This window comes from Rhea americana, unplaced genomic scaffold (assembly GCF_003343005.1).
Source record: "Rhea americana isolate MKP2758 unplaced genomic scaffold, rheAme1 scaffold_127, whole genome shotgun sequence".
Taxonomy (NCBI): Eukaryota; Metazoa; Chordata; class Aves; order Rheiformes; family Rheidae; genus Rhea; species Rhea americana.
Genome location: NW_028185339.1, coordinates 2,704,743 through 2,730,103, shown reverse-complemented (window position 1 = coordinate 2,730,103; position 25,361 = coordinate 2,704,743). Strand labels below are relative to the sequence as shown.

Here is a 25,361-nt window from a genome sequence, read left to right as displayed (position 1 = left end):
ACATGCTCTTGGAAGCAYCGTTCCATTTCCAACAAGTTGTTCAATGTATCTGTATATTAGGTTACTAGTGATATGAGGTCTTAACTTATCAAAAAAAGATGTTAAGCACTGTGTGCTTCAAAAGGTGCCATACTCAGAGATTCCTTTCATTCTACAGTTTATCTAAGCATTCCAATTAAACCTTTAAATAACTATTTTTAGTTGTTAACTATATTAGGATTTTTGCAAGCAAGGAACCCTCCCATTACCACTRGAAGACAGGGTCAAATCCTGTCGTTCTTACTGAGGCAAAATCCCATTGAATTTGACAGGAGTTTTGCTGAAGTAAGACTAAGGACAGCAGGATTTGGCTCACAGGATCATAGTGTCTGCCAAAGTAGTTGCACAGAACAAGGTTTATTCTTAGTAAGTATAATCCAATAAGAATATGTCTGTAGGTGCGTGATACGCCTAATTTGTCCATCATCTATCCACTGGTCTATGTTCTTGGATTTTACCTTGATAGCTATATACTTAAACCTGCTTTAAATGACAATCGAACAATTTGCAAAAATCAGCTATCTATTAAAGCTGACGTTTTAAGCAGTGACAAAACAAAATTGCATGGGACTATTTTWGAGTGATTGCTTAACCTAAAGTATTATCCACTAGAGATGATATTTAGAAAACACTACATTTCATTTTCAAAAGTTATCTTGTTCAAAATTCRTAACATGCATTTAATCCATAAAACTGGATAAAATACACACATCTATAAGTACATTTTTGCATATACATTAACAGCAATAAAAGTGCATGACAGGCAATTGAGATTTAAGGAATGGCTTCTTTCTGGCAAAGATGAATCAGGTTCCAGGTGAGATAGTACTGTTTCTTGGAAACATATTCTTATATATTCTGTCATTCAAGACCTTTTACATACAGCTGATGAACTAAAACACCCAGCATTTACTTACAGCAAGGAGTAGGGGTTCTTACATGCTTAAATAAAAAAGAGGGTCAGACTCTCCTGTCCTACATGCCAATATTTCTCCAACGTAGTTGCAATAACTTCAGCGGACATGCTCAAGAGTTATATTTGTTTAAGTCAGAACGTGGATGAAGAATAGAAGAAAGACATCTCAGAAAATTCGTAATGTAAAAAAGTTAAGGAAAATGAGAGAACTTTTATCTAATGATTATTCTGTAAGAYACCAATTGGAGGAGACTGAATGCTGCGGCACATTTTGCTGGGGCATACTGGGAAGAAACATTCCAGAGAGGAATGAGAAACATCCCAGAGAGGATGAGCTCTAACCAGATACCCTAATTCTTCAGCTGACTTCAGACTGTCCAGAAGTAMAAGCATACATGAAGATTGCCTTTACAATAACTGGTCAGAACACTCACCAGTTTCTCTTCTTTTCCCGATTGCTTTGCAATTGCTACATGTGTTTGCAGAGAGATATGTATTGACTTGATCAGTCTTACCTTCTTTCAGCATGCCAACTTTTAAACACTTCATGAAGCGGCAAGCTTGGCAGGATTTGCGTCTGCGCTTTGTGATTTCACATTCATTTGTTGCGGGGCAGCTGTATTCTATGTTACCTGTAATAAAATGTAAAGAATAAAAGAGGTATTCAGAATCACTAACTAACCAATACAATCAATACACAAAGTACTCGTACAGTTGTTGTTATGTTTAATTTTGGAACATACAAACACTATACAATGCTATAGAAAGAATATGCCCTTAAAAGAAAGAGGCAGTCAAATTAGAGAAAAAGATTTTTCTCTTTTTTTTTTTTTAATTTAGAAAGCTATGTGTAAAAACTACAGGTATGTAATTAATGCAGGTCTGCAGCTGGCTCCATACATGACCCCTAGCAAAAGCCTTCATGCTGAATATTCTGTTGTGAGGAATAGGAAATTTTGTTGTTGTCTGCACCAAGCCACATGGCTTATCCTACTAACTGAAATAGTTGTCTTTTCCTTTTTTCACTAATTTCATCAGCCTTCCTTTGGATGTAATATGAAAAAGTGACCATCTTGCTTTATTGCATAATCAAGAGAAAACAGTGCTATGGATCTTCTTCCTCCAGAACAGTAGGCACAGTGCATCCAAATGCATTAACTGCATTTTTTTTAACTACATCTCACACATCCTAAAACTGCAGGACCCAGATCTGYTAGCCTGGGCATTTCCCCTTCTGTCTGCACTGAACACAGAGCCTGTGTACTGAGGGCCAGGAGACAYAGGATCATCCTTAGCAAGTTAAGTTGTCAGAAGGATAAAAACTGAGGGAGATGCTTGCTTGTGTCTCTTCAATCCTCCTTAAGGCCTAGAACAAGTCAGATCCTTAAATGTGAGCTCTCTGGGGCATAGTGGCATCTCCTTTCTTTCTTTTTTTTTCTTTCTTTTCTTTTTTTTTTTACTTAGTACATATAATTTATTCCCCAGAATAAGAAAAAAATCCTGAAAAAATAGAAAAAAACATACAAATAATTTTCTTTACATATTTAATATTACATCTTTTGGAGTCCAAGCCCAAAAGAGAGAATGGTCTGTCTTCTTTTGCTCCAGTATCACAGAACTTTTCATAAAAAGCTTAGCTCAGCTTATTCATATGTCTAGCCATGCATCCTATTGCCCATGACTACATTCAGTATGACAGACTTTGCAGCAGTCAGAAGTTTTATAAGGAAACTGACTTTTAAATAAAGTATCTTCCCCATCAGCCTGTCACATCTTGCTTTGAAAGTATTTCGTTACTTTCTAACCCTTTCCCCCTGTGATTAAGTGCATTAGTATCTTAATGAAAATGCATTCTGTTTATTGCCCTCTTGGGAAGCAAGAGGTCATTGCACCAAATGCATAAATTGTCATCAGAGACAGTCCGAGCATAATTGCAATTTTGCTGCTCCACGTTTGCTGCACTCAGGGTCCATCAAAGTCCCCTGAAACATGTGCAGGTTCTAATAATTAGCATAGAGTCTGCCTGGGACCACAGCATTGATGAAATATTTCAGAGTTAATCACACTTTGTAAACACTGATTTATATTGACTATCTTTCTCCAGACTGATGTCTCCTCATTAAATATCGCATTAGTGGATTGCAGGATTGCACAAAGACTTAAATGCTCAGCAACCGCTAATTTAACAGGAAGTAATACTTAAACCACTTATACCTATTGAAAATTAGTTAAGTATTTATGATAAAGGAGGTCTGCATGGTGCACTGTATGTTCTGCCAATAAAGCCAACATACTTTGCACAACCTTTTCAGGCCCTTGCAGGCTTTATTCCTTTTAAACATTGCTATATGRGTGAATTAGCAATGCTACCAAGCAAAAGGGATCTTGGCATGTTTGAATGCTAACAGTTCTTGTTGACAAAACTGAAAACTTCAGTTTAATCATCCTTTTCTTTCCTTATTGCCTCAAAAAAAAAGCCATTTAAGAAATTGAGGAATGTGCCTAGTTCCTCCATAGACCTTCTTTCTTATGCATATTAATGAGGTTGGGTACTAATACTTTTGGAGTGATGGGTAGGAAATGATGGAAAGGACAAGCTTAAACAAAGATTCACATTATCTTCTCATACTGCAGCATGGCTTTCTCAATGAAGCACAATCAGTAGACAGGGAGGCGTTCAAAACCTTTCACACATTTTAACTAACTTCATCATACCACAGCAATGGTCAAGATGATCTTGATCAAAAATAAGATTTGAGATTTGGACACAGAACTTCAAGTGGAAAAGTTCTGTATTCAGCCAAGTAGAGCACTAACATTATAGCCAGAGCCGTTGCGCAAAGGCAAAGATGACAAAGGTACAGTGCTGACACCGAAGAGTAGTACTCAAAATCATAAAAACATAGGGAAGGTTGCTTATTTTCTTGAGCAGCCTGATTAACCTATATTTTTAAATTTCAGTTTTGCTCAAAACCTTGTGAAATGTGGCAATAGTCTATAGGCTGGAGGACATTATATGCACAGCCAACTATTTTCTCCAAATGRCTGTCACCTAAAGAACTTCTAAATAGGGTATTATTCTAGTCACTTAGATCCCAGTAATTTAGCTTAGATGTAGAATCTTTTCTTATCAGGTTAGCCTACTTTAATGAATTGTATTTTACAGCAGAAGTTACGCCTTTTTTTTTTTTTTTTGATGTTAGAAAATAAACTTCAAAAGATGTTGGAAAGAGCTCCTCCAATGAAGCCAGTGGAGTTACAGCCCTTAGGTTTATTGCTGCAAAAAAGATCCACATCTTATCGAGGGCCACATTTGGCTCCCTTATAGTGAATAGCATTTTAGAATATAGTAGAGTGCAGTAAAGTTCAATGAAACTAAAATTTTGTCTCCGTTTCACATACACGTGCAGTAGTTTATCAAATGCCCACATGGATAGACTTCTCTACACTTCTGTCAGTGAGCTTTCTCTGAACAATCTCTCTGAATTTTGTAGTAGGCATGCAAAAGAACATGTATCATACTAAAAATGCCCTGTACCTAGCATTCAAAATATKTGTGGATCCATTTTTGTACCAAGTCAAATTTTCTGCGCCTTGTAARTTATAAAAGTTCTCATCATTTCTTATTTGCTTCTACACGTTAAAAATAAAGCAGCAAAAATCCTTTTATGAGGTCTAGGTATCCACACAATTTGATAGTTACACTATGTAGGTGTAAGATTCTGAGTTCCACATTGTATTTCAATCGAGRAGGATTTAAAAGGAAGTTCTACCATTTCCGTGTTTACTGCACGGTGCTAGAGGCTGCAACTGAGAAACTAGTAAGAGGATAACTTGAGTTTTCCCAGCCCTGTCAACAGCTGAAGAGGCTGCTGTGTTATACAATGAACAAAATCAACATGGCAGATCTTGAGTCTTTAAACTGGACTGACAAGAACGATAGAGCAGTTTATAATATCTCCTGGCTGGTTTTCAGGAAGGACCGGGAGCTGATTACTTGTATCAGAGTCTTTTGTACAATTAGTTTGCAGGCAATAAAATTTTCTCACTTACTCCTTAATAGAATCTTGCAGCTAGCTGGCTGATAGAATAACAGTGCATATGTAAAACTCCCGCCTGAAGTGCCAGGGGATAATTTGTATATGCCTTTCAGTGGCGTAATGGACTTTTACAGTTTGGCAGTTAAAAGGCTGAGTAAAGTAAATTAGTATGACGTTTGAAAATAAAAATATATGTCAAAYCTTCACTCCCCACACATTGCCCTGTGCTATAATAATGCAATTGGATTTATGCTAGCCTGAGTCTCTTTTCTTTCCTCATGCACTGAGGAAAGTTTGTATTAAAACATGTACTTTTTTCCTGCTAATTGGTTAAATTTTATTAAGTAGGCTGAAAGTTGAAAGAGCTCTCTCTAACATATATGGCCTATCAAGAGCAGTTTACTCACTAAATACAGTAATACCGTCTATTTGATCTCTCAAATGCGAGACAAGCAAAAACTTACAGTGTATACGTTATCCTTCTGCTTTTAGATGCTTTGAATTGTAAAGCTCAAGGATAATGGGCCAAGTTACCATTTTTTTTTTTCACTTCCCTGATGAGGTTTGGCGGTTACTTGAATGACAGGTGGGGTTACAGTAAAATTTGAATGATACAGTGACATATTCAGGGGGTTTACAAGCCAGGTAACTGACTGGACTTAGCTGAGATTCTTGGGACCATTTTGGTCATTGCTTGCATGGAAATGATAGCCACATTGTCAACAATTTTGGACCCTCAAAGTAACAGAAGGCCAGGAGTTAGAACCATGAAAAGAAAAGGCCGCTGAAAGCACAGGCGCTTCTGCGTAGGCATCCTATCATATATGAAGTTACTGTCATCAACAGTTGAAACTTCAGAACATTACAGATACTAAGAGAGTGAAGCGGCTCTAAAAACTGTCTCCAACCTGTGGGACAGGCTGAAACCAGGGTCTCTTCTAGAAATATTGACAAGAACAAGTAATTGCAGACAGCAATGCTTAGCAGAGGCTTTATTTCCCTTTTCACACTGTAACACTTGATATAATATAAAAGAGGTAAAAGGATTGCTACGGGCTTTTGGATACATGTATGTTCAGAAAATCTTCAGACAAGTAAAAGAGAAGACTGAAATATTTGGTGCAAATCTGTTTAGGGGTAGCTATCTACTACTGAGAAGAACAGAAGGAATGCTACAGATATCAGTGGTGAAATTTTTACTGTGTGAGAAAGTAAATCCAAGAGTAAAAAAGAGAGGAGAATTAATTATTCCAAGTAATAATTCTAKGTTACAACCAGCTCATGGAACCATTTATGCTCAACAATGCCCTATTTCTCTCCTAAACTTTTATCGTTGAATTTCTGGAATCTGATAACTCTTTTAAAAATGTATTCCATTTAAAAGGCAAATTTTCCCTTCTAGTCTTAGTAGAGTCTCTCTCCTGCATCACTGGATTTAAGTCTTTCTGCAATAACATTTACCCTGGATACAATCTTAAAGCCCTATTTTCCTGGGATCATGGAACCAAAGGAATAGACTCACTTTTCTGTGAACTTTGTCGTATGGGAAATGAATCTGGAAAACAAGAGGTAGCTATAATTACAGCATAACAWGGGAGGCCTTCTGGGAATAGCAAATAAGCCTTAGAAAGAAAGACAGGAGAGTGTAAGTCAACACAGAGAGTGAATAACATTATGTTAGGTGATGCCATGACAGATAATCCAACCAATATAGAATAGAATACTTGCAAAGAAATTGAGGAAAAGCAGATGCTGTTGGAGGTAAAGAGTAATAGGCTAACTTAGGAAAAGATGGAGAGAGAAACAACCCCAAATTGATTAAAAAATGTATTTGATGTTTTCAGGCCTTTGCAAAACTGAACAGAGAAAAAGAAAAAAAAAATCTCTCAAGTTAAATTTTAGTTCTTCTAAATTTTACTCCCCACTTTGCAGTTGAATTTAAGCATGAATAAGTATTTTCATAGGTGAAAGTATTCAAATCAGTAGGGTTTCAGAAATGGGGTCAGACTGGAATGAGGCTGGACTTGAAAGTAACCCAATGCAGTTTTGGCTGGCAAATCCTTAAATGGATTTACGTAATACTGTAGATAGCTCTATGATTATAGATCTATGAATTCTGCCAGTGTGTCATCTGGAGCTGATTAAGCCTAAAGTTGACTGTATTCACAATTTTTCATCTCAATGATTTTAGGAAAGCATTGCACATGCACAGCTAGAGACTGTTCAAAAATTCGGTTTCTAATTTCCCTTAATTCAAAAACTCCCCCCAAATTTAAGATGACAGAGTCATATAGGAAGGCTTATGCTTATGCCTCTAATGCTTATGCTTCTTTTTCTCTTAATATAATAAACTCAGGAGAAGCAGACAATTTTTAAATAGTTCTATAGTTCAAGATGGTACTTGACAGAGAACACAGTCAGCTTTTTTAAAAGCATCACATTTTAAATTAAAAGAAACCACTGTGTTGAGCTGCTTAAAAGAAGCCAGTGTACTATGTTATTGATTTACAATATACTTAGAACTTCTAAAATGTAGTTTTATTGCTTTTTATTTTATTTCTAGAAAGCAGTGTGAATGGAGATTTAAAACAAAAATGTAAAGGTGATGTTGGTTGTCTCAACGTACGATGCATTTGCCTCAGCCTCTTACTTTAGATGGATACACTTACAACACCACAAAAACGACCATAATTGTCACTGTAGACAGTTATTAGTGAGTGTTGAATGACACCTGTAAGGGACCAAGCAACTGTGATTGCCACTGGACTCAATTTATATATATTTTCAATGGGAGTGAAGGACATTTAGGTCCTTTTAAGAGACATTCAACTCCTTGAAGGCACAAACAGAAATGATCCCCTGCCTAGGAGTCACTGAAGAGTTGTCCAAATCAGCATCAGAAAGACTGAACTGTCTGCTGATGTTTCCTACTGATACTCTCTCCAGATCAATTTTGATTCATCCTACCAAGGAAGCACAGAGATTTGTCATTGTCTATGAACACACAGAACATCTTGGTCTCTAGAGCTGTCAACCTAACAACTTTCACAGCAGTAAAAAAAAAATCACTTAAAAAGTTATAGAGAGATTAAAACAAATTGCTTGCTAGCTGACAACTTGCATGCCTCTAGTTTCAATCTAGACAAAGCTTCAGAGGTGACTTGGATATTTTCAGGAATTTGTTTATAACAAATAAAGAACCACATGGAATTCTAATGGCATTGATATATACCACTATATCCACCACTATTAGTAATGTCTTTCTTTTTTCTTTTTTTTCTTTTTTGAGTGTTTCTGATGGGTTTGAAACAGCTATGAAGCAATCAGGATCCTCATTCCTATTCTCTGATAAAATGCAGCATATAATTTACAAGGCTGAAAAGAAAGCAGAGATATTAAATACAATAGAACCATCAGTATACTGCTAAACTTCTTTCTGATTCTCAGATTTCAGCATGATTATATTTTATTGTCTCATCTTGTTTGGCTACCATAGATGCACGATGACATTATGATAGGATGTAAAGATGTGTGGGAAGGAATTAAAAACACTTGCTCACTAGCTTGGTTGGCCATAGGCACAAAGAAATCAGGGAGAAAGGGAAGAAATCTATCATTGCTTGCTTAAAATATTCTTTGAAAGAAATGCTGATCCACACATTCATTTATATGAGGAAGGTGAATGATTTAATCAGGTAATGATGGATTCAGGTGACATTTAGTGTAAAGTTCACTGGAGAGCTGCCATCTTTGCACCAGAGCCAAGGTCCACAGATTACTGCACCAGGATGCTAGCCTCCACACTACCTTTCTATAAAAACTGTAATTCTAGCTACCAGTAAAGATGCTGAAAAGTCATAAAGTCTTACTTAATTTGCTTTCATTTCCTCCACAAAAATGATGTGCAGTGTTATTACAGGAGTCAGCTCTGAGACGTATAAATTAACCTTTGGAAGCAACTTTGGTCATGTGCAACTTCGAATCAAACTTTACATTGCCCATTTAAAATGTCACTTTATATGAATTTACATAGTTAGTTCTAAGTTTCCTGATTAAAACTTGCTGATTAAAAAAATGTATTTACTATAAAGTGTTTGTGGATTTACAGATCAAATTGGCTCAGCAAAGGGTAAACACTGTAAAGATGGTTGAAAAACCTGAATGCTAAAGGGATTAAGAACAACTCTGAATAATGAAAAAGATGAACAAAGCACTCTTAGACAGCAGCATTATCATCTAACTCATGGTTTGAGCAAGGTTTGAACACCTTAAGAACTACATGTTACAGCAGAACTGTAGAGATGAAGGCCCTTAGGTAATCACTGTAAGACAAGATGGCAAACTTGGTCTAGCTTGTAATAGAAGGGTGACCAAAAAAGCAAAAAGCGTTTCCAGAATGGAATGTTTCTTGTTTGCCTTAGGAGATCTGGACATGGACTGAACCCCTCAGGGTTAAAACACTTAAATGAGACAGTGAGGGTATAACTGTAGGGTTTCTCAGTACCTATGCTTTATCTAGCCTATATATAAATAGAAGGTTGTTGTCTTAATAATATTCATCTAACAGTTTTAATTAAAAAATAAACATACAAACAAACAAACAAAAATCCTAGAACTATATGGGCTATTATAACTGCAAAGCATTTTAGCATTTGTAGGATAAATTAAAATACTGTCCAAGGAAATATTAAATAAACTGTGATGCTCTTACACTAAACCTTACGAAGAAGGCAGTATGTCAGTACCTGGGGCTTTTCACCTTGCCTTTTCGTGCTAGTTTGAAGACTATAATCCTGAAGGGTTTGAAAGAAAGAGGAAGAAAGTTGTCTAGATATCAGCCATTATTTTTATGCGTTTATTTAGCCTTGAGATACGAAGGCTAAAATAAAACAAAGTAAAAACAAGTAGAATGTTCTTGAATCTGTAAGTCTCATCATCCTTCCTTGAAAGAAAGAGTACTGCTGCAATCCACTTGCAGAAATGTTTAAGTTAGAAGTAGAGAATAATTATATAYAGTTAACGCAAAATGTGTGCTTGCTAGCCTTTATAACTGAGCAAATAAAAATCCTGAGAAATTTATTTATATGAAATAAATATTCACTACAAAATATATAGTAAAAGTACAAGACCTCAGTGTTAAACACAAGTCTTTGTACCCAGCTGACAACAGAAAATCCTTATTTTCTCTCTTTCTTTTAATGAAAGCTTTGAGTTTTCAAGATAATACAGAGCACAGCAAAAACTGGAGAGAGACCCTAAAAATCAATGGACCTGTAACTATTTTTAGCTCTTTCTATTTTCTGCTGTCCCTGATGTTAAGCCAATTTTGGGGAGATTTGGCTGTGTGTGTGTTTCTGTGAGACATTTGCAATCAGCCATCATGTAAATTATCCCAGAAGCAAACTGAGAGCTGCAGCTGAGTGAGTACTAGGCTGAGCAGAGAGAACATCCAGTTCTCTCATTCCTTATATGTCACGAAAGAGGGAGAACGTCATTAGATTCTGCTATGACCTAAGAAGAAACTGATGCTGTATATTTGGTTGTGGTTTTTTTTAACCAGTTAATTTCTCCTTTCTAATGCTGTCTAATGTTACTGATATTTTTCTGAATTTATGCATTCTTTCTTGCCACAACTGTAAATATTTCTGTGCTATATTAAAAATATATATATTCAGAATAGATAAATTCCTCTTTCTTGAAATTCAGGAGAGGGTTCATTTAATCCCTTTACTTTTAAGAAGCAAATTACCAGGGATTGCAAGAGGGAAGAAGAAAAAGGAGTAATCTTTCAGAGAGAAATGGACATTTTTTAGGCTAAACTGCTATCATCTCTCTGAAAGGGAATTATAATTTCCATTACCCGAAAAACAGGTGTACACTCAACATCAGAGTGAAATTCACTTTGTTAAAAGGGGTTATTGAGGCACATCACTTCTGAAGGGGCTCATGATGCACTTCACCTATGTTTTACATAAGATGCCAGTGCACAGATTCTGTGCTGGCTCTCTGAACAGATGCACGTGGATTTCACTGATCRAGATCTGAAAAGGTTCCTTTGAAATGGAAAGAACGGAAAAAATCCCACTGACTTATTGGAAGGTGTATCAGGCCTGACAACAACACAAGACTTGCTTCATGATCTAACTTTATCAGTTCAGCCTTGCTCCCAATGAAGTCAGTGGCAGTTTTGATTGACTTCAGTGAGAACAGCATTTACGTTCTATAAGTCTGACCTAATTTAGTAGTTTATGAGTGACAAACAAGAAAGCTCTGAAAAGTTGAATATGTTCTTTTTCACTGAATCTGTAATTAATTACTCATCAGACCTTAATTATTAGCATTTGAAGAATACAATTCTTTTAACTGAGATCAGCAATTCTTGCATGCATAGTTAAAATATTTGGCTCTTGAAGTACTCTTATTTACTACTCCATATTTTTACATTTCTTGGTTTATTTGTGCTTTATTATTCAGCACTTATTCAGTAATCACCTTGTTTTAAAAACAAAGAGAGAAAGAATGTGATACAACAAGGAAGTGAGAAATGGGATAGGGAAGAATGACCTCTACAAACATTAGGGCTAAATCCTATTGTTCATAGCAAGTAAAACTCAGGAGAATTGTTCTTCATGCAAGTTCAAAGCAGAATCTGCCAATTCAAAATGTAGAAGTACTTTTTTCTTATATACTTCTTGTCACATACAATAACGTATGGTTTGACACAGCAAATAGCTTCTATTATTTTGGGTGGCATTTGAAAACTCTTAAATCTGTGTCAATCTAGTCAGCGCCGTTACTGAAGAACTGCCATGACATCATGATGGTAACACATGCCCTACTCTTAGTTTCTTCATTATTGCTTTTCTGTTCAACGCTTAGTTTTACCTCATTGCTTTTTTTCCCCTTTCTTTCTTTCTTTTTTTTTCTTCTTTTTTTTTTTGGCTTTACAGCACAGTCACCTGCTGATGCAGCTAGTGTTCTAACCCTACCGAGAGGAGCTTCTGCACAGCTGCCAGTTCTAACTTGAGCTGTGTGGCCAAGTCCAGGTTGCTAATCTGGAGAATGACGTCTTTGTCTTGTGCTTCCATGCCCAGAAACTTGCAGTCTGTGGTGTGGTGTAAAATTGCAGGCTATTATTGCCAGAAGTCAAAACTTTATTCAGTTGAAGTTTTTGTGGTATTTTTTTCATGCTGAAAATAAAACTAAAATAGTTGTGCATCAGTTCAGTTCTGTGGGATACCTACTGCATAGTAATTAAATAGGATTTATAAAAACAAAACCACGCTAGTTGAAGTTGGGCAACAACAAAATATTTACTGCTTTACTGGAAGCACTTTTTGAGTTTTTACRAAAATGTTCTTGCAAGTCAAAATCAAATTACCTACCTCAAAGAATCTCAATTTTTACATAACGGAGGCTTGAAATGAGTGTACTTTTTTTGCAYGTGCAGCCATTTTACAAGAGCCCAGTCAGCTGGGAATCTTCACAGGGATGTTTATTTACAGGTTGCAAACTTTCTCACACTGAATTTCATTGCAACTACTGAAGTCTATTGTTTCTTTTTAGACGTTATATCATCATAAAATGAGTATTTCATAYTGGTGGAGGTCCCAAATCAAGGAACTTTTAGGTATCCATTTAATCATGTTCAATAGACCCCAAAAGAGATAGTTTCTCAATTCAATACCTTATTTACTACATTTTGGATGCCACTACAATTATATAGGTATCTCCCTTGGAGTTGTGAAACCACAGTAACATTAATTCTTAATAATCATCTGACATCTACAGAGCTAACCGTAGTGTTCTGCCATTCTAGACCAACACGCCTCATCCAAGAAAAACTTACACCTGATTGTACAGAGGAAGTTTTTAATTGATTTCAATGGGAGTTTTCTGTGAACTGTACCTACATTATTCTGCCTTAATATCATAGTTCTTTGCTCTAGAAGGAACTGGGAAGTTTAGCATAAGTGTAAATAACTCAGCTTTTCAGGTAAAGGAGATGAGGAAATAGCACTATTGCTCTGAAGTCCACTAGCAACTTGCAGACAAGCCACCAGTAAGCATTCCCCAGAAGGTTTTGTATTTTTACAACACTCAGGTACGAAAAATCAAATGGATGGAGAGAAGAATAAAAACAACCTTCAGCAACGGCTAAATAAAAATAACATTCATTATTTTCCTTATTAATTTTACATTAAATATGGAAATACTATATTTAAGAAATCATAGACGCATTTTTCAAATATGGGGTTACGTGAAGTTATGAACTGAAACTAACCTTAAACTCCTTAGTATAAGTGACTTTAAAAAAGAAACCCATACCTCCACATCACATTGCCTGAGAATTCCAGGTGCTCAATGTCTGCGAAAATCAAGCAGGTTTTATTGAGGAGCTTAAATTTGGACTTAGCAGCCTAAGTTTAGACTCTGAAGTTTGAATTTAATTTATTGTGACATTATATTCCTGTACAGGCCAAGCTTGGCCTCATGTTCTTTAAATAAAGCACCTTCAATTTTATTTGACAGGATGGTATCTAAATGGAAGGAGAAGGTTATTTTGTCTCCAGTGGTTCTGTAGCGAGAACAAGTGGTCATGCAAATTATGCCATTCATACTAATTTATGCCAAAAAAAGTGGAGTATTTGCAACAGATATCAAGAGCAGATTAGTATTTTAAAGTACTGGGCAGAGATCAAAACCTGCTTGCTTGCTTGCTTTCGGATATGATCTGACAGGTATTTGGTGAATCTGGTTAAGGCCATGGTGTGATCCAGGGGTGAAAGGCCATTTACTAAGCCACTCGTGCACAAAACACTTCAGCATTATGTTTTGTTCCATTTTTAAATGGATTAGAGTTTTAACAAAAATAAGCTGGCTTTCTCGTAACAGTTTAAGTATAGCAGTGGTGTAGCTAGGAGCAAAACAAAAGCATGATCCCTGTGTGCCACAGGGTGCGTTCAACTAGTATCCATGACAGCTTTCAGAAAATAATCAGTTCTCTTAGCAGYAATCATTTATAAAAATCCATGGGGAACTCATGCAGAAAATAAATCTGAATGTGTGCTGGATGGCCCAGTGTTTTCCCTATMTTTAATATTCAAAATAGATGCGACAGTGGGCCTAACATGATAGACAACACTCTCAGAGAAGCCCAGTATGGTTTCATGAGTAATGTCTGYAGGACTGGACACTATAAAGAAAGGAAAGGTACAGTTTGAAGTTGTAACAGGATACAATACCAAGAACTGTATTATTTCACTTTGAACAAAAGAAAGAAACAAAGTCCAGTGAATAACCAACCTTGAATCGTCCTCTTGAAGAAAGCCTTGCAGGCCTCGCAGGAAGCCACTCCGTAGTGGTACCCTGATGCAATGTCACCACACACCAAACAGAGTCTTTTGGGCATCGAGTTCAGCATATATTCACACTTGGTCTGTGAATCTTCAGCAATGGTACTGGAGCAGTCATCATACCGTTTCCTGACTGGCCCATTTCCCCCGAGCCCTGTGGCCGAAGGGTAGAGGGGAGGCGAGTCCAGCCCGTTCTGATGTCCATTCATGGTGGAACTGTAGCTCCCGCTGGCGTCTGAGGAGCCACCGGGGCTGTGATGGTTGATGCTGTCCGTCAGAGAGGCAGGGCTCGACGGTTCCGTCTTGATGTACGACGAACAGCTAGAATCAATGTGTCGATCTTTGCTTGACATTCTGCAGAGAAGCCTGTAGTGGCGAGAGAGAGAAAGAGGGATCTCTGTATTAAAGACAGTGCTCTTTAAGGCTGCTCTGGAAGGGTTAGGGACCGCACATCATTCATTCATTAGTCAATACCTCTTGTTCTACATGAAGGTAATCAGCATAAGGGCATGACAGAGCTTTATCAAAGCTCCAGACAGGCAGTAAACAAAAACTTTAAAGAGACCAAATCCCTCTCTTCTCCCCTCCACCTGCCCTCTAGGCCGGCTGTCAATTTCAACTCAACTCTTCAATTCCGAATTTGCCATCTAGCGAGTCAAAACATTAAAAAAAAAAATTAGATGACTATTTAATTTCTTCCTTTTCCAACTAGGATTTYCTTTCCATAAATTCTATCACTACCAGAAATGAATAATTCCAAGTCTGAACACATAAGTGTTCTGCTCTGTAATTACTATTTGTCAGCACACCTCACTAAAACGTGTATCCATCATCTATTGATCAGATCCCAGAATCTGAGGAATCTGTCTCCCATGAACTTTTTTTTATTAATACTGCTTTATTATACACAGCTATTTAGTAATGGAGTAGCACATCCACTGAGAATTCTGACCAATAATTAAGGTTGGACTCCAGTTTCACAAAATCTAAGTGAAATGATTCATCAGCTCTGGCTGCAATTACTTTCTAGCCATTATCCTCAGACTAACCAGTAATAATTATGCCAGCACCCCATATATCTACAGCTCTTTAGGATCTGACGTACATGTTCCATTCTTCAGTTTTAAAAAATATATATTAGAGGAATTTTTAGATAGAAGTTCTGTCTTTCAGAAGGTGAGATTCTGCCTTATTTCTCATTTTCCATCTTTTTCAGAAATAAACATCTGAAACAACAACAAAACCATAAAACATTTCATCAGATAGTGCTTTCAACAGGAAAAATAAAATGACCTTCCTTGTCTATTCTATCCTCAATCTCTTTCTTATTTTTAAATGTATTTTGCAGAGACTAGAAGACAAAAATAATAATTAGAAAGCTCTGAATCAGACATTATCTTCCTCTTCTACTGTCATGATTATGAGACCACTGTAGCAAATGGCCTACCCAGCATTTTCCTGACAGTACTCTCAGGAGCTGCCAATGTACAGGTGACAGTTACGATCATTTCTCTAGGAAGATTTTCAACAGAAAYGTAACCACATCGCAACGGAACCTGCATGGAGCTATAGATTCATGTTTTTAAAGCAAACACAAGTCCAGATAATTTGACTGACTTCACRTAACTTTCTGAAGTCAGTTTTGAGATCTTGTATACGCTTCCTCATCTTTTTATGCGTTAACAAAACTCAATTTCAACTTCAGTCTCTGAAGCCAAATTCATCACTGCAAAATTTATGGAAATCCAGACACTTGGCTTCATTTCCAATGAAGGTAACTGAGATCAAAACTTGCCCTTCATTACAAAAGCCGAGGACAGGATTTACCCGCAGTTCAGTGTCCATGGATCTTGGTTCTGACCTCTCAATTGTTGTGCATTTTACTGTAAAATACTATTGAAAACAAATTACATGTGGCTTTGGAAAACAGCCAGACTGATATGCTGAAATGTTACCATGAAAACAAAAATTAGTGTTTATTTGGAGGAGTAGAGGGAGCAAGCTAACTGCTGTCAGCAAATAAACCAAGGAAATGGGAAGGTTAAAGCCTTGGAAGTATCTTATTACATCAGACCACCTGCCTGTACTGTCCTTTCCTCAAGAACTGGAGGGGGGAATATCCCCTTGCCAGCCTGCAGTAGCGTGTGCCTTCTCTTCTGCATCTGCTGCCTTGTAGCCGTCACTGTTAATGAGCGCTGTAATTAATAGATAGCTCTCTCTTGCCTCTCTAGTTGCACTCTGGGCTAAGCACTTTTCTCAAGTCAACGTTTGAAAGAAAGCGGGTCGGCACTGACTTACAGCAGCTCTGCGAATTCCTTTTAATTTAGAGCACTTACACCACCACTCCACTTATTACCTTATAATTACCGGACCGCTCTCACATACATTATGATCTTAGACTAGAGTTAGAAGTTATTAGGGTACTAAAACATGGTGTGTCTGTCTTTCTCTCATCTCTCTCCCCCCTTCTCTTTCTTGGATACTGAATTTTATACAGTTGTGCRTAAAAGTATTAATTTTCACACTCTATCAACTTACATTTTATATTATTTTTCTACACACTGACAATGAAGTCTTTCTATTGAATAAACAGAACCTGGTCTTCTTTTCACCCCTCTTCTGTCGAGACTCTGTAAGTAAAGTCTCAACATACAGCAATAGGCGTCCACTGTCTTCACTCTATCATAACCAGCTTGATGGCACATTTTTTCCTGTAAGACCCCCACTGCTGATTTTTTTTCCTAATCTGTGAAATAATGAGCTGTGCTGTCTCTCTTCCATTCCCAGAACAATCATCTGCAATTAATTAGTTGCCCAAATGCGTGTTGTTTCAGCCAGTGCAAAAGTGGATTTCTCCCACTCTGAGCTGTCAGAACTCAGTTCTACAAGCCTTAAGATCTGATTACCAGCGTTGTTTAGGTTAAAGCCAGTCTGATGATGCTTCTGAAGGAGCAGTTTCTAGTACTAACCAAGATTCATCTGCTTCTGGCCACAACTTAAACAGTATAAACTGGATTGGAGCMTGCTGGCAATGCACAATTTCAGTTAAAACATTAACCATTTCAAGGAAAAAACAAAAACAGCTCCTGACTGACTTTTGTCCGGAAAATAAAAGCTTACTCAATTGCCCAAAGGTGGTGAACCAGAGAAAGGGCTGTGTACTGGCTGTAGGTGGGCGGCAGAGACACTGCTTTCATTCCTTCCTTAGTGTCACATCTGAACGAAAGTAACTCCAGAGCCACCTTATAGTGATGGCAGGTTAGRCCACCATCAAATTATTACGCTGAACGTTTGGAATAATGCCTAGGCTACATCTCTGCAAAATCCCTCCCTCAGTTCCCTCCTAATTACTACTTAGCTCGTTACACTGAAGAATTCCTAGACACCACTGCATTATATTCTAAAACTACAGTTGGAGCTTAATTCTCTCTTCCTCTGTGTGTCTGAAATTCTACAGCTCTATTATTCAAGCCTGAAATATTCACAACTATCTATAAATTCAATTGTCAGCCAGTGGGTTTTATTCTAGACCTCACTTCAATCTAAAATTAGAGGCACTAAAATTCACATTAACTCTAAGAGGAATGTAGTGAATAAGACTTTATTTCAAAAGAACACCTTTTTGTCAGAAAGAGCTATTTTCAAGATGATGGCTTTATCTGCATTCAAAGAGAATAAGCCCAATTCCACATTGTGCTGTTAATGCAAAATTTTTAGGTCACATTGGATTAATAAAAATCTAAATTTAGTTAAGGTTTATGAATAGAAATAACATGTGTCATATAAAAATGTACAGTATTTATTTTAAAGCCTTGGTGTTTTTTTTTTTTTTAACTATATTTTAAGTCAAATAAATGACAATTCCATTGGTGGTGGGCTGTTCTCAGGTAAGTTTTCTAATAGCCAGAAGCTCTCAGGTATACTTTCATTTCAGGAACTACAGATAAAGTAACTAATTAGTTCTAAAAGCATTTCTATGCCCATGCACAAGAAGGACTGCACATGGTGCTGCAGATTTTTAATAATATGCAGCACATACCACAACTCCTCACATTTGTACTAAACTTACTTCATGACTTCTTCATCTGAGTAAGACTTGAAACCAGTCACTCCTGGCACAAATGTTCAGTGATACAACACTTCAAAATGCAACTCCCGCTTTAAAAACGGTCTTAAAAACAATAGTGAATAAATTGTATGCTATGTGCTTATGAAAGGTTGAATATATTATGAATTTATTAATGCAATCACATTCATCTTTCCATCTACCTGCCACATTACTAATGATATTGATGGTGCTGACACTGGCTAAATCAGTGTCAATAATACAAGCTGAGTTCAAAAATTAACTGCATCTGATTACTGTTTGTAAGGCCTTAGAAAAGTAAGCCTTCCCATCCAAGCTGCTGGGAGCTTTTTATATTTTGTCCTTGTATACAATTGGTTCAGAATGTTATTTTTTCATTACCTCCCTTATTACTGATACCTAAAGAAAAACAAAAAAACATGCAAATACTTCATAATCCTTCAACACATTTCATGGTTGCTTCGCAAGTAGGCAAAGTTCTGCTCACAGGATCATTCACTGCTTCAGTGAAGCTGCACTAGTGGTTTCAGTGAGAGTAGCAATTAAAGTGAGCACCTTTATTGCAGACCAACATAAAAGTCCACTTTTACCATGTCTGCACATGAAGTTTTCAGCTCCTTTTTCTGCTTGAACAAAACAATTACTCTACTGCCATAAATGCCAGAAGAGCTTGCTTTCTGTTGACATTTTTAATGGCAGCTACTACTTGGCAGCATCAGCAAGGCAGGTATTATTATACCTACGTAAAAACTTTGTATGTTAACAGCGCCATTCATCTGATTTTTCTCCAATATGTTCCTCTAATTCACAGGGATGTGGACCAAAAACCTCCTGTTATTTTCATTTTAGCTATGAAAACCAATGTGCAAAACAAAGTCTTGGACTACATATTTAGGAAGTCTGTGGCAGAGCCAGGAATGAAACAGAGTTCCTTCCTTTGACCACAAAAGCCTTATTTCCTCTCAAATACTGTCTTTACTTTCAGTATCGTTTCACAGGTCTGCACCAAAATCAATAGACAGAAAACTGTGAAGCATTTTCCAGTGATTTCCCATACTTTGTTTCTCTCAGTAAAAGAGGAAAACGTAGTTGTGTGAAAAGACATGAAAATGTTGTTTCTTGCACTGACACCCAAGACACCTCAAGACTCTCACCAGGTCCTGTTACAGAGCTGAGTTACAATTTCAGCTGAGCTACTTTACATAGAGCATTTTTTTTCTGCTTCAGCTAATTGCACTCCAGTAAAGTGGCAAAATGTGAATCACTTAGTAGGAAAATGGGCACCAGCTGCTATTGTCAGAGAATGGAGATGCTGAAGAAAAGGAAAGCGACTGAATGAAGTGTCATGTCAGAAATCAACGGTGCAACGTGTGATTTGAGAAAACATGACTACTTTACAGAGACAGGGTGTCATTATGGCATCACAGTAATACGATGCTTTGACAACTGCTGGGTCTAACATATCATCATTGCATTAAGGTGCACTGGCTTAGTTGGGGGAAGGAACAGAAAGGATTTCTTCTTTTAATAAGAAATATTTTAAGGTCTGCTTGGTTAACCTAGTGGATGAGATCATTAATTGCAAAGTAAGTATCGCTAATCCTGTCCCATACATGCACATACAAAACTGTTATTATGAATTAGGTCTGTATTAATAAACACTCATGTACAACCATGTAATAAAGAGTGCTTTGTGCGAAGCAGAATAGCTATGGYTTTTTCTATTCAGTTGTTTTATTTCTGACAAATGTTGAGTGTTTCATTATTTTTTGTAATATTTTATTTTTTCTTGAGACCTTCACCACTTCACCTTGGTCAGGCAAAGGATGCAAGCCAATAGCGAGCAGCTTCTTCCAGAGCAGCTGTCATAGCCACTAGCAGTAGGAACAGAAGAAGCAATGCTTCAAGCCATCATGTTGCTACCAGCAATGGCCTGAGTTAACTGATGATTGACAACAGAAGATCAAGCTTCCCCAACAGTTATTATTGGTCTATATACAATTTACTAAGCTGTCCTAAAGCACACAAGTCAGCGGAAGACTAAACTACTTTATTCCTTTTTAGTTTAACAAACCAAAATAAGCCATTAGCCGTGCCCCTTCAAATTTGCACCTATGAGAGGCTGTAATTAGTCCGGTTACAATGTTGCTTTCAAAAAGCAAAGTCTTCAAGAGACTGTCTTGTAACATCTGCATGCCCTCCAAAATGAGAGGAAATTATTTTAAGCTTTCCCCGCTGCATACATATATTCATTATTGCTTCCCTTTTTTGCTCCAAGTTGATTCCCCRTGCTTCCTGGTTGATAAACTTTGTTAACAAGAAGGAAATGATCCTGAGATACCCCAATGTGTTGCAAATTATGACTGTTGACAGCTTCTACATTTAAGGATTATATCTGACGCAACAAAGCATACTAGTGTAATTTATCTTTAGCTCATTTCCTTGGACCTATTTCAACTGAGGTTGAACATCTCTTGTTTATAGCTCTAAATACTGTAAGTGAGCAACTGGCAAATCAATAAAACTGTTAAATGCATAATAATACTGCATAATTACTTACATGGTGTTTTGCATAATTAACTGTCTGAGGTGTTCCTTGATATAATGGATACTCACATAGTATGGAATAACCTATAAGCCTATAAAACACACACTATTTATACAAACAGAAATTATGTTTAAAACTTCCATTCTAATAATCCAAACCAGGCTTTGGCACTATATGACAGAACACCTTCCTTTCTTGTCAAGTCCAAATCAATTCTTATGGCATTACTCTATAACTAACGTGATATTTCACTGATGATAACTATTATCCTGATTATTTGGAAGTAATGTAGCAATAACAAAAATATACTTAAATAAACTACTGCTATTTAATCAATATTATTGAGACAAACTAAGTATTTTAATAAGTCTGTACAGATGCACTAATGCAGGTTTAATTAAATGTATCAGACATGCACAAGGTCTGCAGCATATATATCCTATGGTTTGACAAACCATAATATAACTTTCAGAATCACATCTCAGTTTAACATTTGAAGCACTCACAGCCAAAAATTTACATCTTTTGTTACTAGAAAATGATTGTTCTTTACATCAGGTACTCTTTGGGGAGCAAAAAGGTCTACAGGGAAGAATATTGAAGGCTTTGCACCTCTGAACCAAACCACTAGACCCTTGAAAGTATGCCAGCCCTTAGTAATGCTATTGTCCAGTATATTAAATACACGCCACTATAACAAACTGTTTAAAAAAAAAAACAAATCTCCAACTGAAAGGCAATAAATAAAGCTGATACAAAAAACACTACAAAACTGACCTTTACCAGTGCATACGTGTATGCAACAACTATCCTATCAGCTGCGTTGTACATGGCTACTAACAGGCCATCACTGCAGAAACCTTCCTGCCAAAAAGACGCCACCTTGTACAGATTTTTATGCCTTTCAAATAGAAATATAGGTCAATACTTTTTGTATGCTCTGACAATTTAGTTTTCAAATACTCCAAAGAAAGGCAAATATTGAAGAGAACAGAACACAAGAAGTGGGTAACAGTTTAAATGAGAATCATTCTGGAATGCTTGAAAATCATATATAAAAGAAATACATGACTGTATTTTGGCATATAACATATTATGGTTCTGATATAACTTAAACCTCAGTAAGTAGTTCAAATTCTTACTTGACTTTTAGTTTTTTTTTTCTTTTTTACTGTGTTGCACACTTACTTATACACAGTAAGAATATCATTGTCTGAACTTGCAACTGGTATTGTTAAAATATAGGGCTTTTGACTTCATTCTTGTTTACTGGCTTGAAGCCCAATGTTTCATATTTTTATTGAAACACTACTTAAAAGCCTCAAAAGAGTTYGCTCTTCAGCATTTGGAGAGTTGTACAAACTTACATCAAGAGATTAGCCACGTCCAAACAGTTTTAATGGAAAGACTRAAATGTGAATATTAGAATAAGGGCCAAGTCTCCTCACATGAAAACTGCTATATTGATCAGGAAAAGAAAGATTTTATTACRCTTTATTTTCAAATTGCAGTCTAACAATGCTGGAAGACAGCAAAACATCTGGTTAAGAAGCCAGGYGTTTTTTCTGTGATGAAACATCATTTTAGTTGAGGTTACACTCTACTAGTATCAGGTGGAGTCCACCTGATGTCTCTAGCCCCCAGAGGATATGCTAAAGTGTCAGTCTTCTGTTTATTAATTGTGGGGATTCTTTTTTATTAAGAGACATCAACTGAAATAGCAAAAAAAAATCAAAAGCTCTATTTAGCTACTTCAAGGGAGAAATACACAAAACTTCAAAAATAACTAAAGATTTATTCAACAACATAACAGACTTTCTAAAGAGGGATTATTTTGAAATGATCACATCAATAGCAGTTACTTGGACCAGTCAGAAAGTCAGTACTACAGATCATAGAGACATAGCTGTTGTTCTTCGCTTTTCAAAAGGAAAAAAGAAGAAATTGCCTTCAGTCCCAAGACAGATTCAAAGTTTGTATCATCAGAGCTTCTACAATTTGTATCAGCGATTTTCTTCCATCTCTGAGAGGCAGAGTGTAGGTGTGTGCACACTGTGTACCTGTACCTGCCTCATTACCCAGTTCCCTCCGTGACTTTCTATAGATTTACGATAGAAGAAACATAATTTGTTAGCCGGTTAAATTGGAGGAACAATTAGAAGGAACATACCAGAAATAGTATGAGAGAGTGAGCGTCTTAAAGACTCAGGACTAAGAGTGACAAAGCAAGCGATCTTTCTCTCACCCGTCACTCAGCTAGTTCCCAAGTGTGTCCCTCTCTCCTCCCAGCAACACACCACCAGCTTTAAAACCCTCCCGCCCACACAAGCAACTAAAAAACTACTTGGTGAGTTGGAAAATGACGTTTTCCTGCAATCAGCGTTTAAGTGAATGTTTGTCCCAGTGTGTTACACCATGCTGTCAGCTAGCAGCAGGGAGTCGTGGAGTTGTTACTACATTTGATTTGACTGCCAGTAGGAAGCTTTATTTCTACCAACTGTTAGTTGCCAGTTCTCAGGATCTTCTCTTACTTTGAGAGTTTTGGGTCTTTTTTAATATAGTCTATTATTTTGCTCTTTCACTCTGAAGACCCTTAGCATAGGGGAGAAGAATCTCCACATCACTCTGCGTCACAGCAGCCAGTCCACTTAGGCTGGCCACCTTATCTGCAAAAATATAATTACACTAAGGCATCTTTAGCTTGATCCTGACACACACCACATTAGAAAAGAGATTTTTACATCTGGACATAGGAATGAGAGATGTAAAAGATGGGTGTTACATAAGCAAGCTGAAGCAGTGGAATTTTAGTCTGATCTTTTCTGGAAAACAGGAGATTAGAGGCTACAGATATTGGTATGGGATGATAACCTCGGGGGGCTTTTCTTGCAAGGAGAGAAAAAAAAAAGCATTTCTTATCCAGACCTTTACACACTTCTCAGATACAGTTTTTGGCAGGGTTTTTTTGGTTATTATTCATGTACATTCTGAAAGGTTTCTCCTCTCTCAAACGAGGTTTTATAACTTTAACAGTTGTTTGTAATGCTTCCTCTTCCTACACAATGATGATTTTGATAATTAGGATCTAATTATAATGGATCTGACAACAACTTCCAACAACGAAAAGCATCTTTAGGAAAATGAAAGCATATGCGTGAATGGTGTAGGAAGGGGGGGGGGATGGGAGAAAAACATTCCTGTGAGACAAGCTGAGAACTCAGGCTGAATGGAAAAGTAATTAACACTAAAGAGCTAAAACTGTAATTAAAGAAAATTTCATTAAAGGGAGGCAGGTGATTCCACTTTCCTAAATATGACAAGGTGCTGTATAAAAATAAAATAGCAGCCCGTTTCAGTGAGTGGAGCAGGAAAGCCATGTCTTTAACCAGATCAAATTCTCGAAATTGGCTGTCAAGACGGGATTGTTGTGATTTATACCCGTCTATCAAGTGCATGAAAGAGAGAGACAGGAGAGGAAAAGAGGCAAGCTGCTGTCGCTTCCATTCGCAAAGCACCTTTAATTTCCACAGCACCATCTGTTACCAAATCTAATTCACATTCCCTCCTAATCTGGTTTAGTTCCGTAATACTAATTCTTCCACTGCTCTTATGAACATGGCTCTCAATAAAAAGCTTTGGTTCTGGGTTGGTACAAAATTGAATATTATATAGTTAAGGTTCTGGTGACTTAAGTGAAGCATGCTGTCCATTAAAATGCACTTCTGGTAAAGGGATTTGTTTCCAGTCAGTGCAGAGATATGGAACTGCTCACAACTGAGAAAATCATGGAGGGATGATAGGGGAAGGGAGGGGAGAAGAAGAAGAGAAGGGGAAAAGAGGAAAAAAAACAACCAATGCTAGGAAAGTAGGCTGGGGACATGAAAGCAGAGGTTGTCATAAAATACAATTGTTGTCAAGTTCAGTCACTTCCAGTACTGGCTATAAAATCACTTTGTCACGGTCTCATATTGAAAGCTTGAAACTGTATTTTTTTTGTTAAAGAAACTGAAAGGAGAGAAACGTAGGATTCTACATAGCAGAAAGTATTTCTTTCAAATTATGAGATGCAAATGCACATAAGAAACCAAAAAGGTAGGAACAAAAATTCAACAAGGTTTAAAAAACAGTCTCCCAAATTGCCTTCATTTCAGCAAATGCCATGGTATTACTCTCAGCTGTGGGGTGAAGAAAAATACCCCAATTCCTTTGCTTGGTAAGAAAGCAAAAGACTAGGCCTTTCCTGCAATTAAGTATGCTCAGAAAAGCAGTCTGATCTACGAGGTCTAGAGTTGATTCAGCTTTCTTCTTGGTCAATGTACAGAGTTCCCCAACTGGGCTCTGTTGGAATCAATAGAAGGGAAAAAAAAAAAAAAAA

The 25,361-nt window shown here is 36.9% G+C and overlaps 1 protein-coding gene across 1 annotated transcript in view; it reads right to left on the bottom strand.

The window, feature by feature from the left end:
* Nucleotides 1-1,470: 1,470 nt before the first annotated feature.
* LOC146600170 (estrogen-related receptor gamma-like) overlaps nt 1,471-25,361 on the bottom strand; it is a gene marked incomplete at its 3' end in the record, with an annotated part of 229,435 nt that continues 205,544 nt past the window's right edge. The window contains exons 3-4 of the mRNA XM_085326090.1: nt 14,302-14,717; nt 1,471-1,587 (exon numbers count right to left, since the gene is read on the bottom strand). Of these exons, the coding sequence (XP_085182216.1) occupies nt 1,471-1,587; nt 14,302-14,704 (520 nt within the window). The remainder of the gene's footprint in view (nt 1,588-14,301; nt 14,718-25,361) is intronic.